We start from the raw sequence: 18117 nt of genomic DNA, 5'->3' as shown, positions 1-18117 counted from the left end.
TCAAAACAAGAGCCTAAGGTATCCAGGAGCAGCCTACAGTCACACATTAAAATATAAACAAACACTTTTGGCACTCTCACTGTATGCCAACATCTGCCGTTGGCCTTATCCTCTACTGCATAGGGAAAATAATGTGTTCTGATGGAGACAGCAGACATAAACATGAGTGAGCAGTCAGCTGCAGAACAGAACAATCCTGTGCCTGATGCTTAGAGGAGCGCATCACCACAGGAGTCCATGATGGGAAAATCAGTCTGTCTGCATTCTCACTGAATGTTGCTGAAGGAAGAAACTCTGCTGTCGTGTGTACAAATGGACACACGAAATTCAGAACTGGTTGCAGAATACATTCCAGGTATATCCTGCACCACGTGCAGTCAGTTTATTCAAGTACATCTTACACAGTACTTACACAGTATGGCTAAGGAATGTTCTCCTCTTTGGTTGTTTGAATGGTTTAGTTTGAAAGCTGAAGTGGTGGAAGCAACTTTGTATACAGTTAATCACAACAATGTTACCTACGCCACAGACAAGATAAACATTCCTCAAAGCTGGGCTCTATTTCTGGTTGATTTACTTCTATCTTCACTATTATATCTGTGAATATGCGAACAAATGGATTAGTTGATCCACAAAGAACTGAGTGGAACCAGCTTAAATGTTGTTCAGTAGCTAATGTAAAACAAATTAGTTATTGGAATTCTCATTTTGGCTTTTTTTTTGTCATAACTGATTAATTATCTTAAGTTTTTAAGCAGGTTTCATAGTACTCACAGTGTAAATACAGTAGTATACACGTGACACAAACCTATACTGCTTCAGTTTTGTTTTCCTCCAAGTCTGAATATATGTTTTGATAAAGTTGACTTTAAAATAAGTATAATAATAGTGCATAATGTTACATAATGTCAACACCTTTCCATCTTCTTTTTTTTTAATGAAAAGAAAATGTAGCCGGTTGCAAACATACATAGTTGTGGTGCAGAAAGCACCACAGATATGGTTTAAGAGCTACTGTATACATAAACATATAGAAACAGAGGGCATGTGAATCAGTGAATCCATGAGTTACACATGTTTTCTATCATGTTCATGTGGTCATATGATTCCAGACGTGTAAAAAGAATCAAAGTTACAACTGCTTTGTGGGTTTTTCCCAGCCAGGTCTTTAGACAAACTGTACAACTTTGCCGACTGTGCTGGCCTGCACCTGATCCTGGGGCTCAACGCACTACACAGAAATCCAGACAACTCCTGGAACACCTCCTCCACCCTCAGCCTCCTGAAGTACAGCGCTGGCAAGAAATACAACATCTCCTGGGAGCTGGGCAATGGTCAGTACAGCAACATACTCCAAACTGTCTACTAAAACACATGATGAGTTACAATCATACCTGGAGTTTTTATACTATTTAAAATATTTAGAGGAGCAAAAGGAAAAGAAAGTGTTTTAAAGGTAACACCCTGTATAGTTTTTATTGCCAAAATCATATCATTATTCTCTCTGGTGAGTGCAGTAAATTAAATTTGAAGCATAAACTAAATGCAGTATAATAGTTCATGCTTGTATTGTCACTTGTAATACAAATTTGTTACAGAACTAAAGTAAAGTGTTGCAGATTCCATGAAGGATTTGTTAAGTTCAGTAACAGTTAAAGGGTTAACCCAAGGGTTCGCATAGGAGTAAACTATTTTTTTCTTTTAATTTTCTGAAAATATAAAAATACCCTCACATTAAAAACTTATTATCACCCTGTTTTAAGCCTAAGCCTAAGAGTAGCAGCAAATATCTAATAACTGTATATGTGACTGCAACAAAAGAAATAATTTCAATTCAATTGCTGAGGTAGCACAAGATATAGGGGACAATTATATGATGAATTAAAGGTTTTCTTTTAAAATGTGCAGTTAATCATTTCATAGTTCTCATGAACAGCATATCAACATACACTAATAAAGCAGACATGTTAGCAGGCTATGTTTTTAAGATGAAACAGCCTGGTACAGAAAAATCTTCAGTGAAGTTGTTAATCAACAATGAGTCTGCTAAAGTTTAGTCTTTCTGCTTTTGTAAAAATCCTTCACTTTCTTAGTTGTACTGAATCTGCAAGGCCACCCTGTGTGCTTTGGCTATTCCCTTGAAGCAATGTCCATCTGTCTGTATTACTGTGAATTGGCCAATTATCCTTTTTTCTACTGGCTGTTGGATATTCTAAGAGCAGGATCAGACTACAACAACAACATCATTCTTTGTCATCTTCCCAATGCTGCTTGTATAAACTCTTATCTTCCTCAGTGTACTGCGTCTTCTCTTTCCAGAGCCCAATGCGTACCGCAGCATGGTGGGTCGTGCGGTCAACAGCACCCAGTTGGCTCAGGACTACACCAAACTACGTACCCTGCTGCAGTCTGTGCGCTTCTACCACCGAGCTCACCTCTTTGGCCCCAACGCAGGACGACCCCGGAAGAACGCCATTCTGCTGCTGGATGGGTGAGTCACCAAGTAAAACAGGGATTGGCTAGGATTCCACTCCTTCTTAGGCTGTCCTGCTGGAAAAGAAAGGGGGAAGGTAGTGGAAAGTATGCTGCAGTAGTTTATGCATTAAACACAGTAAAGCTCAGTAAAAGTTTTACACGCACACACACACACACACACACACACACACACACACACACTCTGTAGTTGTATTCAGTGTTTATGGATTCCCACTCTGCAGGTTTTAGGGTCTCAGCTTCAGTTATACCATGTCAGCATAAATAAAGTGTCATCTGATTGATAACGTGATGGCGCAACGTCCCACCTGCTTGTTTCACCCAGAAGCTGCAGCAACTTTGGACTGACTCTGGTCGCTTATCTAACCGCTCTTTCAACTGCAGCCTGTCCTCTGCAAAGGTTGCATTGTTACACTTGGTAGCCAAACCTTTACCACAAAAGAGCAACCAAGACAATGTCACAATGTCAATGTGTAGTATTATTTACCAGCATTTAATACAGTTTACTATAATCTATGTCTGTCTGTATGTCTAAAAACCTTTTCGTTTTCTTACTATAATCTTTGGAAAATGGAAAGGTTTTCATACTTTCTTTAGCTGGATAAAATTTTATTCAAGTTGACTTAAAGCAAGATTAAATTGTTCTGACTCTGTTTCACTGAAAATTACCGTGTTGTTTTTGGACAAGTTGTACTGTAGCCACACAATATTGTAGCTCCACGGTTTATCTATGTTGCATTCACAAGCTGTAATTATCTGGCAGATGAAAATCAGAACATTAACAATTCACGGGCAACGTAAGATCTGGATGGGAATATGGAGCACAAAACGGAAAAGTAATACCTCCTTTAAGACGCTGACTCATTTTGTATTGTCTTTATCAATTCATCAGTTCAATGAAGTCTGTCCAAGTATATTTTACAAAGTGTGGCTCACTGAAACAAACCCTTGAATTTAGGCGAAAGAAACATAATTTGTTGTGATCCTTAGAAACTCAAAGCCTCAATGACAAAAGATTAAAAAAAACCCTCCCCCTCTTGTTCTTCCACAAACCACTTTTCCACTGGCATTGAGTGTGTAATTGGCTGTCTTCAACTTAACCTAATCTTAATTCAAAATTAGTTTAAGACCCACAGTTGATCAAGTTGGTGACTTACAAAATGCACTTTGGATACAAATAGCAAATTAGTGTCATCAGAGAATAACACATTCTCCTCTTTTCACTAATGAATTGGAAAAGTTTGTGCAAAACTTTTATTTGGATAATCTAATAGTGATTGTTAACCAGAGAAAAACTTTTTTAAAAGCATAATTTGACCTTGCTGCATTACAAATAACAAACCCCAGATTGCCTGTCACAGGTATGTAGGCTTCTTTGGGTATTACTGCAAGTCTTAGTTTGTTGAAATTCATTTTAGACAAGAAATTTATCCTTAGTTCTGTCAACCAAACAGCTGACAGTATTCCTCAAACAAAATCATTATTTCCAAAAAAGTAACGCCTTTGTGAGCTTTTCTGTCTGTTGAAATGGAAACAAACTTGACTAAAATGAATGCATCACTGGCCCAGTACAACAAACAAAGGGTGAAAGTCAAACATGGAGGTATATACACAACTCTGTCAGTGTTGGACAATACAAATAAAGTGTGACCTTATGGTGCAATGTTTGCTTTTTTCCTCTGGATAATAAAATAATTTGGTACTATCAAAAAATTACTTTTTACCCTTTGTTTTTGACTTTATGAGCAGTATATAATAATTTGATTAATTGTTTGAAATTAGTCTGACTAATACTGGAATTTTGGGAATGCATACACTATCCAACTGACAAATATATACATATAAAATGTATTTATTTATTTTATGTTTTTTTTAGTAATCCAGTTTGAAGTTTAGCACAAAGAAACCACCTGGCCATGGTTCTGTTGCAGACATTGAGAGAAGACTGTAAACCACAAGGTTGAAATTGCACTGGTGGACAAATGAATGACGCCATATATACGTTACCTCAAGCAAAAAAGTAAAAAGCTTTGTTGTGGTGCATAGAGCATAATAAATACATTATAAATCTATGATAGGCCAAAATCACCCAAATAATAGAATTGTCAGACTCTATATTAAACACACAAGGGTGGTGCATAAAAAGCTAGTAATATATAGAAAAATGTTGTTATGATCATTCAGATGTTGATAACTTGACAGATATTTTACATTCATGTTTTAAGATGTTACGTGGGGCCCTTATCAAGTCAATCTAAAGTGTAATTACTTTATTCAGACATTCAGTGTGCAATATTTATAAAGCACTTTAAAAACGACCACACCAAATACAAAGTGCTGCACGCAAAAGTGAATAAATGCAGGACCGATAAAAACAACTAGAATAGAATAAAAACACAAACAAGCACCCATAATAAAACAAAGGCAAGTAAGATCAATGTGTAATGCCCGGTCGAAGGCCAGAGAGTTTAAATGTGTTTTAAAAATGGGCTGTGGAGGTGACTGTCTAAAGTGCAGAGGCATTTATTCCATAAACTGGGGGCAGCAATGAAGAACGCTCTGTCCCCTCTTAGCTTCCACTTAGACTTTTGTGTATGTAAGAGCAACTGGTCAGATACACACAGTCATAAACATGACAATGTTGGGAACATTTTGCAATGTCTGATAGATTTTGGTGAATAAATGCAGATGTTAGAGGTGCTCCTGTGCAGCAACCATAAAAACTTAACATCTATTTTGTGTGGCTGAAAGGAAGCTGTATTCTGCGCTCCACTAAACTGTCACAAGAGGTTTAGGAGATTTATTACAGAGCTAATAAGACAATTAGAAGTGATGGAGGTGGGACACATAGTACTGGTTTTAATTTGTTGAATAAATGGGGTCAGCATGTCATTTAACCAAAATACCATCTATAAAGTAAATTGAATATGTTTATGTGTTAAAATGTTTTCACATGCACACAAGTATATAAGCACATGTGTACTTAAATTCACAGGAACAGTTTAATGTCTCAATATATGTTAGCCTCTCGGCAGCCACACACATTTTGACAGGTAGTTGGAAGACTATGGAGAAAGAATAATTTGGTATGGATCTGTCTCCACTATGTACTTGAACTACTTACATCAGTGAAACCGTTAGGAGCTGCCTTTTATCTCACTGAGCACTGACAGTTCAGATTTAGTCAGAAGCAAAAAGGTGTGTTTTTTTGCTTTTTTTTGTGTATGTGTACTGCAATAGTCAGACTGATTAATGAGCAGTGTTATCAGAACAAAGGGAGGACATAGAAGATGAGTAGTGAGAAGAGGAGGACGATTGAGATGATGAAGAGTCGAGAGCCGGAGTACCCGTAGGTCATGGGTGTCGCATTAAACGACAGGACGATTCTTGTGTGTTTGACACTGTTACGAGGGGGTTGCTCATGTGTTTGACAGCCCAACTACTCTGCTGCTCTCAGGAAATAAGATTAATTAGATGCTGAGCAGCTCAAGAGTCCAAATATCTGAGCTGCACAGACTAAACAAGCCAGACCAGTGAAAGTTGTGTTTCTGTGACATGATGTTTAGAGACGCACATTTTGGCATGTCTGACAAGCTGTTACAGCCAAATATGGAGCGATTTGGGTCAGGTAGATCAGGAAACATACGCAGATACAAAGAGGGGACTCTGTGTTTGCACGGTGTTTGTGTACAGGATGATTCTGCTCTCAGATGATTTTCCTTTTATTAATAACAATTAAACTGAAAATTAACAAATCAAATCCTCAAGCTATAGAATCAGCAACTCTAATTAGTTTAAAAAAATAAATAAAACTAGTAGTTTGCAGATTTGCCATATTACTTACATTGCACATTTGCTTATTTTCAAATTCAACGTTAGACTGAATATGTCGTGAAAGGGTGTGCTTAGGTCTCATTTTAAGGCATTGAACAGAAATATTGCATTGACTTTTGAGGGACTTAAATATTTTGAGAGGGTTCAATTTAATTGTACTTCTTATTTAATGATTTTATTTTATTATATGTCTTATGGATAGGTGTAGCATATCTCTGTACTATATCTTTATATATTAAACAGTTCTGGTGTTCATTCCATTTTGGACTTGGAGGCTGTTACTGTCTTTTCAAATGAGCAGAAATTGCAAATGAAAAATAAGTGGAACCGGCCTTAAACAGTAAAAAAATAAATAGAAGTTAGAACTGACCTGCTCAGCAATTTGGTTCATTTGGAGGATAGAGTGCACTGTTGAGCTAGACAACATAGAAATTCATGGACACTGTGGAAGATAAGTCGTAGATGATCACAGGATCCTTTCCATGGTTAAATAAAATCACTACAAAAATCTACCATAATAAAAGACTTTGCAAGTGAAAATAGGGGTGCTACACTACCAGCTCAGTCTTATGTAGGCAGATGTGACTAAGAGCTACCTTTAATCTGAAGCATACTACATCTCTTGGGTGAAGGGTGAAGGCAGTGTAATGCATGGACAAGCATGACTTTCAGTGTAGTTTGCTGGTGATGTGACAAAAGCAGATGAATGGATTCAGAAGTATAAAGTATTGCAGTCTGTGTTTAGCCTCATTCCCAAAGGTAATTCTTTAGCACTTCACAGTACAGATGGAGAGTTACCTAAATCTGTGAAAAGGTTTTGAAAGATCAGGAAGTGGAATATTCCACATTGGCTTTGTTATTGCAATAGAGCTGCATTTCACTTGCAGACAAAACCAGAGGTAGAAAGAGCCATGAAGGAACAGTAACTGAAGACAGCTGCAGCGAGGGTTTGGCAAAGCATCACAAAATATATGGACCTAACAGTGACTGTTAAACTATGTAATTATGCTATGTAAGCTATATAACTATGAAAGAACTAATTTTTATAAGCCAAATCTAGACTGCTGCATACACATATTTTAAAATGACAGTAAATCTGCATAATGCATACACACCATTTGCTGTCTTTTTAAGGAGCTCTCAGCTGTGAAATTACACTTTTCTTATATTTGTAATTTGTCTTGATTGATTTTCAGAAATTTGCCTTTAATCCTAAAGTCTAATTAATTACCAATTGCTTACCTGCTAAAAGAATGAACATTGCAACACATTTTATGACAGTGGACAAAGAGTTTTAGTGAATTATGGCTTTTGTCACCTAGATAGATTTTGTTTTCTTCTCGGGATAAATTGTAGGTGACATATGTGCACTTGAATTGAAAATATTGTTGTTAAATAAACTGAGCACTAACGGTTAAATGGGTAAAATGTTGTAATATTCATATAGCCGTATTGTAATTGTGAAAGGAAGACATAGGTTGTCATATATTGAAGACAAAATACAACGAATCAGTTAATGACATTTGTGTTTTCTTTCAGGTTCATGAAGAATGCTGGCTCTGTTGTAGATGCAGTTACGTGGCAACAGTAGGTATTTTACCCTTTAATTTTTACCCTTTTTTATTATTTTATCTACAGAAAAACCCAGAATTAACCTACGTTCTTCCGAAAGAGAGTAATTCAAAACCATATATCTAACACCACAGGCCACACTGTGTTTTTGTACCAATATTGCAAATTTGTCAGCACAGTTACCAAGAGAGACTGATGCATATTCACCAGACTGTGTTTATCCTGCAAGTAGAACAACAGGAAAAGGAGCCTAAGAGACAATGTGTGTGTTAAATTAGTAACACCTGCCATTTGTCTGTTGCACATACTGTAGGAATGCATACAAATGTATCACTGGTTTGATCTTTTTCCCCAATGTTTTATCTGTATCTTTTTACACCCACATGTAAAATATGTACAAAAAGGCACATTGAGTGTAAGCTAAGACAAACCCTTTGTGTCTGAGTGAGTGGTCATTAAGGTGAAGGTCAGGTCTAATTAGGAGAAATTAGATGAAACAGAAGGTGGAAGGGCTGTCAGTAAGGCTTGGAAAAACACCACCCACACTGTTAAAATCAAACCATATGCTCTGGCTCACTCCCTTTGTCAATTAGCCCGTTTTACACAAGAGGTCCAGATTCCAGTCTAACCAGGCTGCGTGACAGAAACTCTGACCTCTACAAAAGAAGCCAACCCAATAAAAGTAGAGACCACTCATTAACACGTCTACGACATAGGTTTTACTCTAGTGCAGCTGTCTCAAGTTGTTTTGAGTCAGACGTGCTTGGTAGGAAACGAAGCACTCGATTTAAACCTGTTTGGAAAGTGTTGTGAATTTGTTAGTATACGTCTGTCTGTGGCTTACAGTCGGAGGTGTCCAGTCGGCACTTGTGGTGATGAAACGTGTTGGTTATGACGTGAAATATTTGTGTACCTCCAAATCTTGAAACAACAATATGTGGTTTGCATTATATTATGACATTTTCCCACAACATTGTAGTTTGACATTTGCAGCATCTTGTCTCAGTTATTGCTTATCCATGTTTGGATTCACCAGCAAGGCATGATCAGTATGTGTAGTCGTTCTCTATTAAACTCCCTGATTTTCTCTCTGTCTTCTCTGTCTTCACATTTCTTTCTTCATCTTTCTTCAGTATTAAGTTTTCTTTCATTTTAGAGGCCTGGGTGTCTTTTTTTTCTGTCAAGGTGCTTTAACCCTAAAACCAGATATATATTTTATCCAAGGTTTGTGATGAAAAAACATCTCCATTAATACATTAGAGGTGAATAAAAATGAACTACACTGAGCAAAAAAACCTATCCAAATGTCAGGACCTGTTTTGAGGACCTAACATCCCAGTAGTGGTTGCTTTAACAAATATTGTGGATGTTGGGAAATTTTTTTTTTTTTTAAATCAAGCTGACAATGGTGCTTTTTCCTCTCTTGGGCACTTTTAAAAGCACCTCTGTTTTTTTAGCCTGACAAGGCACATATAACTTTAGGTCAATTTTTGCGAATCATTACATTTTACAGCAAAGACATGCTTTTACCATGAGGTTTGAGCTACTGTAGGCTTAGTTTAGATTAGGAGTAGGTTAATATTACACTCCTAAATGGTGCACACTAAGGTTAGGAATTTTGTGTTGAACTATATCAACAAAAGTAATCGTTGAATTCAGGTGTTTTCAGTTCAATTGCCACAGGTGTATAAAACCAAGCCCTTAGGCAAGCAATCTGCCTTTACAAACATATTTTAAAAAATGGCTCATCCTAAAGAGCGCACTGAATTCTCCACCTTTGACACAAGTTAGTTTGTGAAGTCTCTTCCTCCTTTCCCTCCTAGATTTTCTGCCATCAAGACTAAGTGGAATTATTGCACAGTGGAAGCATTTAAGAACCACAGCAACTCAGCCATGAAGTGGCAGACCACGTAAAGTTACAGAGCGGGGTCACTGAGTGCTGAGGCTCATAGTGCACGAAAGAGTTCCTAACCTCCTCTGGTATTAACATCGGCACAAAAATTTTGCACCAGGAACTTCATGGCATAGGTTTATGTGGCCATGCAGCTCATGCAGGTGTAAAGTGTAGGTGGCCCAGTGCTTATATCCATATAGTGTGTTTTGTAAAGTGGATGTTTCATGATGTATAGTTTGTATGTTTTTCTATGTCTGTGTGTGCATCTGTGAGATAGTGGAAAGAGCTTGTTGTCCTGTTAACTCAAGTAATGCTAACTTAATTTTACCTCTTGTCAGTGTGTAGTGGGGGACAGTAATGTATGTGCACTTAATTAAACAGAGAGTAAAGAATAGGCTTCACACTGAGCTCACATTAAACTAAAATAAGACATATAAATGATCTCAATAAATATATTGTTTAAAAAAATTACATTTAAATTAGCAATAACACTGACATCTATCCTGAAATTAACAGAACAGATTTTTGGGGGAATTCCTGTTGATTGTTTTTTAAGGTAACTGTGATCTATCAGTATTTCAGTCAAAATCTGACTTAGATTATATCGATAGGTTTTTATAGATTTCAGTGAAACATTTATACTCCTGAGAAGATGGATGTTAATGCTGATTCCCTGACTTATCCTCAAGCCATGCCATGTGGTTGACATTTGTGGTTTTCGACAAACTTTAATCACTTTGCTACACCAAGGCCCTCTAGCCTTATGTATGGTGAACTGCCTTACCAACAGGGGCTGCTTCTTGGTGAGAGATTTAAATTAGTTTAAAGTGTGTGAGGACATGGTGCCAGGTCTAAATATGACCAAGAAAAGTCAACAAGACAGATTTACAATTTTTTAAGGTTGCTGTTTAGTTGCCCCTGAGCAAAGCACATCTGAGACTAATTGCTCCAGTGGTGTGGACATCTGGGTGTGAAGCAAACAAGCAAGCTCCCTCAGTTAAATGCTCTAATAATGAAAGGCGCATTTTGACAAACCTTGCTTTTCAAATGAGCCCTTCTTGATTTAATCATTGTCGCTTAAAGTGCATTAGAAACATTTTTTTCAAATATATATGTTAGTTAGTTAGTGCTGCTTTTTACAAGCCAGGCTAACATGTTATAGCCAGAGGTTTCTTGTTTCCTGTCAGAATGGCAGTGGTACCAGTTCCTGCCCTCTGAGTATCTTATTTATAGCTAATGTCAAGGGGGGGAAAAGAGATGTTAAAGGTGAAAATCACAAAGGGGCTGTAAATTTACTCGTGAAATCCTAGGGGACGCTACATATTCTTCAGCCGTTACATAATTATGATTGATCTAATGATAACCTGATGGTCCACATTCAAGGAACACATCCTTTTCTTATTTTGCTACCCCTCTGCTTACTCCCAAAATCTCTTGCTACACCAGATGGACAATTTTTGGTGCCTCACATGCAGTTATTAAAAGTAAGTTGTTCTACATTGTTTACAGTTTAGGCCCTTTAAAAATCCATTAGCAAAAAATTCCATGAGTGCAAAAACTAATAACAGTCTTCTAAAAGTATCTTCTGTGATCATAACAAATCAAAAGCCCATGTTTGAAAGTAAATTTATGCTTCAATACTTTTGTCCTTTTATCTAAAAAAAAATTTAATGTAGGACCATTTCAGCTAAATAGTTTTCAAACTGTGGTACTGATGCAGATGCACCTCTGCTTCTGTCCATCCTTGTCTGAACTGATTACATCTGTGTCTCTAGGCTGTGCCATATTTTGGTGTTAGTAGAGTGCTAGATACTTTTGTAAGTGAGCTGGCTTTGATGTGGTGCTGGCACTTGGACAGAGCAGTGTAAAACAAGCTGACCAAGCAGATCTTTGTCTAAAAACATTCAGGCCCTGTGTTGTAGATTTTTGCATTTTAGTGAATTTTGGAACGTTTAGCCCAAAGTAGCATGCCAAACGTTGAATGAACAAAGGAAAATTTTGTGGTTTTGTTTGAGGAGCTTGGACCTGAATACTAATTCTGAGTTTTTGGTCAAAATACTTGAGCATTGTTTGCATAATTTGTTTTTTTTGTGTGTTCCTGCACTAAAGAACCACCAAGTTGAGTGTTTATCTTAAAGGCTAGTGTTGCTTTTTTACTGGATGCTTGTATATACTCTAAGCAAAATTGACTCTAATGCTAATTTGTAGTGTAAGATGTAGATAGAATTTGTGCTGTCTTATTCTGTTTCCATATATGAACTGGAATTTCTTCCCTTAGATCTGGACTGAAGAATTATTGTAAGCTCTCGGAAAAGATGACAGGATAGCCAAATAATTTGTGTAAGGCTATTACTTAATCCATGCATTGTTTACAGTTTGAGGCCAGGAGTTTGGGACTTCTCCAGTGCTATGAGGAAAATTTCAACAAGGTTAAGCTCAGATTGCAACACTGCTTCACCCCACATAAACTAAATTCAGCTCTGTTCTCAGCAGTTTTGTTGGCACATCTGTCATTTCCGTAGACCTTTCCAAAATGGTTCAGTAGAGGTTCTAACATAGTTTTTGAATTTATGATCCCTTAGTTGTTACGATTATATGGTCTTATACTCTACTTTCATTGTATTTAAAGTACCATTCTTACTTACGTTGTCTCAATTTATTTTGAAATTTTGATTAAGACATATACTAACTAGCATTCTCCAAGAGACCTGAGTGTGTCTATTACAAATCGATTGAGGAGAAAAAAAACAATTTTACATAAAATATTTTTACTTCCATCTTTATGGAAATTTGGATGATATCTTATAACATGTGCTGCTTTTAAAAATTTAGAAAAGGACGCATCTTCATTATTCCACCTCCTATGCATGCTATGTTTTCTGATGTTTGTACAAAGGATGATATTTAATGACATCACTGGGCTTAATAGTTGTAATTTATTTTCACAATTATACCATTGATAACCCTGAATACTTTCATTGGTAATTTATAACAGTACCCAGAGGGTCGCATTTAAGAGCTGAACACTTTCTGCTGTCTTAAAAAAAAAGCATAAATATTTACTGAAGCAGTCAGCTGGTTAATAAAACACTCAAGCTAAATGTGGAAATTTTAAATGAGATACTTTTGACAACTGAACAAGGCAGTTCTTTGTTCATAGAAATGCTGTTCCCGGTATTTTTGGTCCTGATATTTTGCATGTTCATAAGTTATTTACAAATACCAACACCTAGGAGAGCCAATCAAAGTGTACTGACTAATTAATTGATTGATTGAGTATATAACTGTTGTCTCCCCCCACTGGCAATGAGAGTAATTACACAAACATGATCAAGGTAGTTTTATGATACACGTCTCCCAATAAGGAAAAGCCAGACCTTACAGAAGCTGTGCCAGGAGGAGATAAAGGCTGTAGCCTTCTTTGTCATAACAATTACTCTTGTCTGAAGCTCTCTGGTTAGCTGGTCATTACTGGTTGATATAAAATGCATTCCTAACATCATGCGTCTTGCAACAGGCACCAGATTAAAAAACTCTAGGACAACAACAAAATTTAAGGAGGTTTACCTTCCACAGATTGGTTTAGTGTTAACTCATTTGGAAACAGTTGAATGTAACAGACATATTTATATCCATTTACCGCTCTAACTTTGCAACTCACTCATCAAATAAAATAGTGGTGGAAAAAGCCTTTTTATGGCACCTGAATATGCACTAGACAGTGAAGCTATTATCACTGACTTTCCCTCGTTTAGAGAGTATGTTGGAGGGGATTTCTGTTTTCCCACAGGGTTTTGTTCAGCAGGACTTTGGCTCTAATAAATTCTTCTCTTCATGCTGCCTTAACACACTCTTTTTCTCTCATGTCTTTTTGTTTTTTATTCTTTTCTCACACACATGCAGATTGATGTCTTTATTATTCAGTCTGTCTGAAATGTCCATGCTTCCAAGTCGTCCATTATGCAATCTCAGTAAAATTGGATTATCACTGCACTGAAATATAATTGAGTGTGTCAGTGCCTGTTTATCAAAGCTGCTGTAAAACCTTTACAGTTTAAAGTTCATTGTTGCAAGGTTAAACTGAACATAAGCAGATGGATGGATGGATAGATGGATATCAAATCAAGATGAGCTTTTTTATATATACATTTGCATATATTTTCACATTGTTTGTCTTGCATTTTCATTACAGTTATTACATGGATGGCAGAATAAACAAAGCAGAGGACTTCCTAAAAACTCGACTTTTGGACACACTTGCAGAGCAGATCAGTAAAGTGACCAAGGTACTTAAGTTTTACTTACACCTTGACTATAAATAATCCCAGTCATATGCATATATATATATTGTATGCTTGATAAAATGGGGATGACTGTAACGACTCCTTAAACTCTTGAGTTCTATACCTGTAGTGTAAATACAAAATGTATGAGAAGATATGAAAAAAAAATAATTTGAATCCAGACATATATTTGCATTTCTAATGAGTTTGCAAAATTTTGGATCATCCAGTCCTGAGATAGTTTGGGTTTTGTTTTTTGTTTTTTTTTGCTGAAGAAGCCATATGTGCAAACCACAAAAGTAAGCCCTGAGGGTAAGATGGTTATGGCTGCCAATTCGTAATATTATCAAAACTGGGTGAGTGGAAAGATGATCAGTGCCAAAGTGCCTCAGGGAAATCAACAATCACTACCAAGAATAAAACTTAAAACAGGCAAAAGTAGTGGGATTACTCTGTGTACCACCACGCAAACAATAAGGTCAGGTTTATGTCTTTCTGATTTGTGTACAGATTTATTATTGTTCTCTTTTTATTGGTAAAAGTATTTTGTTGAAAACTCTAATAACGTCTCACTAGTTCCTCTGCATCATAAAAGTTTATATGGTTAAAAATGTAGGATTGTAACGCTCCTCAGAATAGCCCTGTGATGGACTTGGGACGACCAGGATGCAACCTCTTGATCAATGTTAGCTGAGATAATCTCCAGCCTGAGTTGGATGGATGGTTCTCAGATAATTTTAGATGGAAAAGGTTGCACTGATTCTTAAGCCTTAAATATGAAATCCAAATTTTGTTGATAATTTTCTTTTCCATGACTCATTGCAGGTTGTGAACACACATACTCCAGGTAAGAAGGTGTGGCTTGGTGGACTTGGGCCAGCATGGGCAAGTGGCATCAGTAATCTCTCTGACACGTATGCTGCTGGCTTTCTGTAAGTATTGTTATCATCATACTACCCTTACTTAAAATATTGGAAGCAACAATTGGAAAATCTTTCATATTTGCTAGTTAAAAGTATTTATTCCTAATAAAATGCTGAATATTTCTGATGTATCACATATTTTTCTCATATTACAGGTGGATGAACACGCTGGGTATGGCTGCACTGAATGGCATTGATGTTGTGTTGCGTCACTCATTCTTTGACTATGGATACACACATCTTGTGGACCAGCATTTTAACCCTCTACCTGTAAGTCTCTTTATTTTATTTCAAAAAAGATTGAAATGTCTGTTCACTTTCTTAGTGCTGCAATCAAAATGGCCAAGATCTGACCGGACTACTATGCAAGAGTTTTCCCTTATTAGACTTGGTGTGTTGATGGCACCTCTTGCTCTTTCCCGTGGGAGCTATTAGCTGAGATGAAAGGTGTTTAGTGGTGATGAGTAGTTAGACGCGGGGGCAAAATGCCATGTAACCTTAGCCCTTTATCAGTAGCACAGGACAGTGTCACTGCTCCCCTCCACCCCCATCATAACTTTGTGCTTCTCTGTGTGGGACAGTCTGCTGGTGAGAGATCTGCAACCTGAGAATCTGATACACAGGCATGTTAGTCAAATAGCCTGCAAACCTGTGTGGAATGAGACTGCCCAATGCCAAGTTCCCTGGTGGTTTGGTCTAAAAAAAAAAACCCAAATAACAAAAACGTATTATTGTTTCATTGTTAGTCACTTGGTTGTGCATTATTAGAATATGAGGGGAAAATAATATTAATACGTGTAAGAGGTATACCTCTGCAGTCATGATGTTTGTTTCTTATTAAACCCTCTAATTAAATTATTTTTAAAAGGGTGCTTTGTAGCATTGTCTTGCTTTTTAGCTAATCTCATTTTGTTACAAAAAAATCTGAAATGTCAAGAAGTGATAAAATGCTACCACGTGCCAAGTTCATAAAAAAGATTTATTCAGTTAATAAAAAGGGGTTTATATAAAGCAGAGGCAGTGTAGGGTGAGAGGATTATATTAATGACATGGACAGTAAATCATTCTTCCAACAATAAAGGAAAAAATGATGGAGTCATTGCATTTATCAAACATTTGTTATTATTTAGGACTTTTATTCTTTTTCTTTACTTAGAAAGGTAGTCTAATGTGTATTGGCAGCTCCAAAATACATTATTAGCTGCTAATGTTATTGGGCTCATGAACTAATTACATCTGCAAAACATTTTTCAATAACGCCCTCATTAGAGCTCACTAGCGGGCATGCACTTACTTTAACCTCACTTCACCTATAAGATATTAAACAATAAAGATGGCTTCATTTTTTCCTCCCTCTTTGTCTCCATTATTTTTCTGGGAATGGGGATCTCCCGCTAAGATCACAATGCTTTTAACATGGCTGGATGTCTGAAGGCTGCACCAGCCTACCTGCTGAGAGAATTCACTGCAGCGCCAACCTGTCCACTGCATGGGAAATTTATGACCTGGCCCCATCCCCTATAGGATGACTCCACCATTGGTAGAATCTAGTGAAAGCCCCAAGCCCACTGAATGGCTCAACTGCTTCATCTTTTTTCCACACTTTTCCCCCCTCCCCTTCCTACTTTTTTTAAAGCATACTCTTCTTTCCCAATCATGCTTCTCTTTCCTGTTTTGTGTTGTTTTGACTCCACATGTGTCAGCCATCCCCTCTAGAAGTGAGTAGTAAACGCCTAAATTAAAGAGATGGCTGATTTTGTCTGAGATCCATTCTTTAAACAGAACTCTGTCTGACTGGCAGTAAGTAAGGAGATTTTTGCTCACGGTTAAAGAAGAAAGAATTTTTATTTCTTACATCAAAACCAGGTTGATGATGCAGTGGGCTGAATCTAATTTGTCCGTATTAGCTAACCATAAAGGTTTAATTGTTATCATCCTTTGTTACCTCTGAGCAGCTGAAGTTTGATTGGTGTCTGGTGTTTCTATTTTATTTATATTGGCATGTTACCAGTTCTTGAAGTAATTGTTGTTCCAGCAGTTGATGTTTGTCTGTATATCTATCCAAGGGGGGAAAGTAAAGTGCAAAAAAACTCAATTAAATTTAAAAAAGACACAGAAAAGGGTGAAAAAAGACGATGGCGAGCAATAGACAGGATAAGAAGGAAACAGTTACACAGCTGGAGATGTAGGACCTCAACAGATATTTCTCTAAAATATTCCACATTAACAACCACTAATCATTGCTGTGGTCATCACAGCCACAGATTTAATTATATTGGTTTATTGATGTTTTTTGTTACTTGTGTTTTTGAAATTTAAAAACAAAGCATCAAGTTTGGAATCAATCTGGTTGTCATTCATAAATGAAACCCAAGACTCGTCACTGCTCTTTGTCTTATTCTCTGTGTAATAATCATGGATCATACATTCATTCATCCGTCCCTCTGGCCGTGGCCACCACTATACTGTTCTATACTGTGCTGTGCTTCTTCGATGCCTTGGCAGCAAATTAAGTTAAAGTCTGAGTGGAAAAAAGAAGCCCTTAAATGTTGCCATATGCAGGATTGCATGGGAACTTCCTGAGGAGCACATGTTGTTCTGGGTCTCTTGAAGAGGTGTTGAGTCTGTATAGTCTATAGAGTGGAACTTAGTATGGTGGACCACTCAACAATCATAATGAATACAGCAATTTATGATAGAGCATAATATTTTGTAAAAATGTCATATTTAAGAAGTGTCAAATCTAAACGAGTCAGCGGTTGTTAAATACAATGTGACGTGTGTCATGTGACAGTGCGCTCCAACTAGAAGTCCAGTATTTAGACTTGATGTTTTTGTTCACCACATCTCTCTTTACACACATGTTAGCCACTTACTGACACATTCTTAACTCTCACAGTTTTCGAAACCAAATCTGTTTCTACAATCACCAGGACATTTCATGGCTCGATTAAAAACAATAGAGATTTTGGAGCTGTTCTGTTTCTGGGGAATCCAGAGTTTCCCTCTCTCTTTTTTTTTTTTAATGAAATTTTTTTTTTTTTTTTTTCCATGTAAAACATTTTCTCCACACCTGTTGCTTTTTACTGGTGTGTTTCAACTGTCACTACTGGAACCC

General features: G+C 36.9%; 1 protein-coding gene across 3 annotated transcripts in view; it reads left to right on the top strand.

Moving 5' to 3' along the window:
- The window catches only part of hpse2 (heparanase 2), a 50697-nt gene that overhangs the window by 27377 nt on the left and 5203 nt on the right, over positions 1-18117 (top strand). For all 3 annotated transcript variants that reach the window (XM_031758745.2, XM_039622160.1, XM_039622159.1), the window contains 6 exons: positions 1161-1334; positions 2320-2491; positions 7867-7914; positions 13986-14079; positions 14902-15008; positions 15155-15269. In XM_031758745.2, the coding sequence (XP_031614605.2) occupies positions 1161-1334; positions 2320-2491; positions 7867-7914; positions 13986-14079; positions 14902-15008; positions 15155-15269 (710 nt within the window). The remainder of the gene's footprint in view (positions 1-1160; positions 1335-2319; positions 2492-7866; positions 7915-13985; positions 14080-14901; positions 15009-15154; positions 15270-18117) is intronic.

This window comes from Oreochromis aureus, linkage group 13, assembly GCF_013358895.1.
Source record: "Oreochromis aureus strain Israel breed Guangdong linkage group 13, ZZ_aureus, whole genome shotgun sequence".
NCBI classification, from domain to species: Eukaryota; Metazoa; Chordata; class Actinopteri; order Cichliformes; family Cichlidae; genus Oreochromis; species Oreochromis aureus.
The sequence above is the reverse complement of the archived record's forward strand: the minus strand, read 5'-3'. Positions and strand labels throughout refer to the sequence as shown.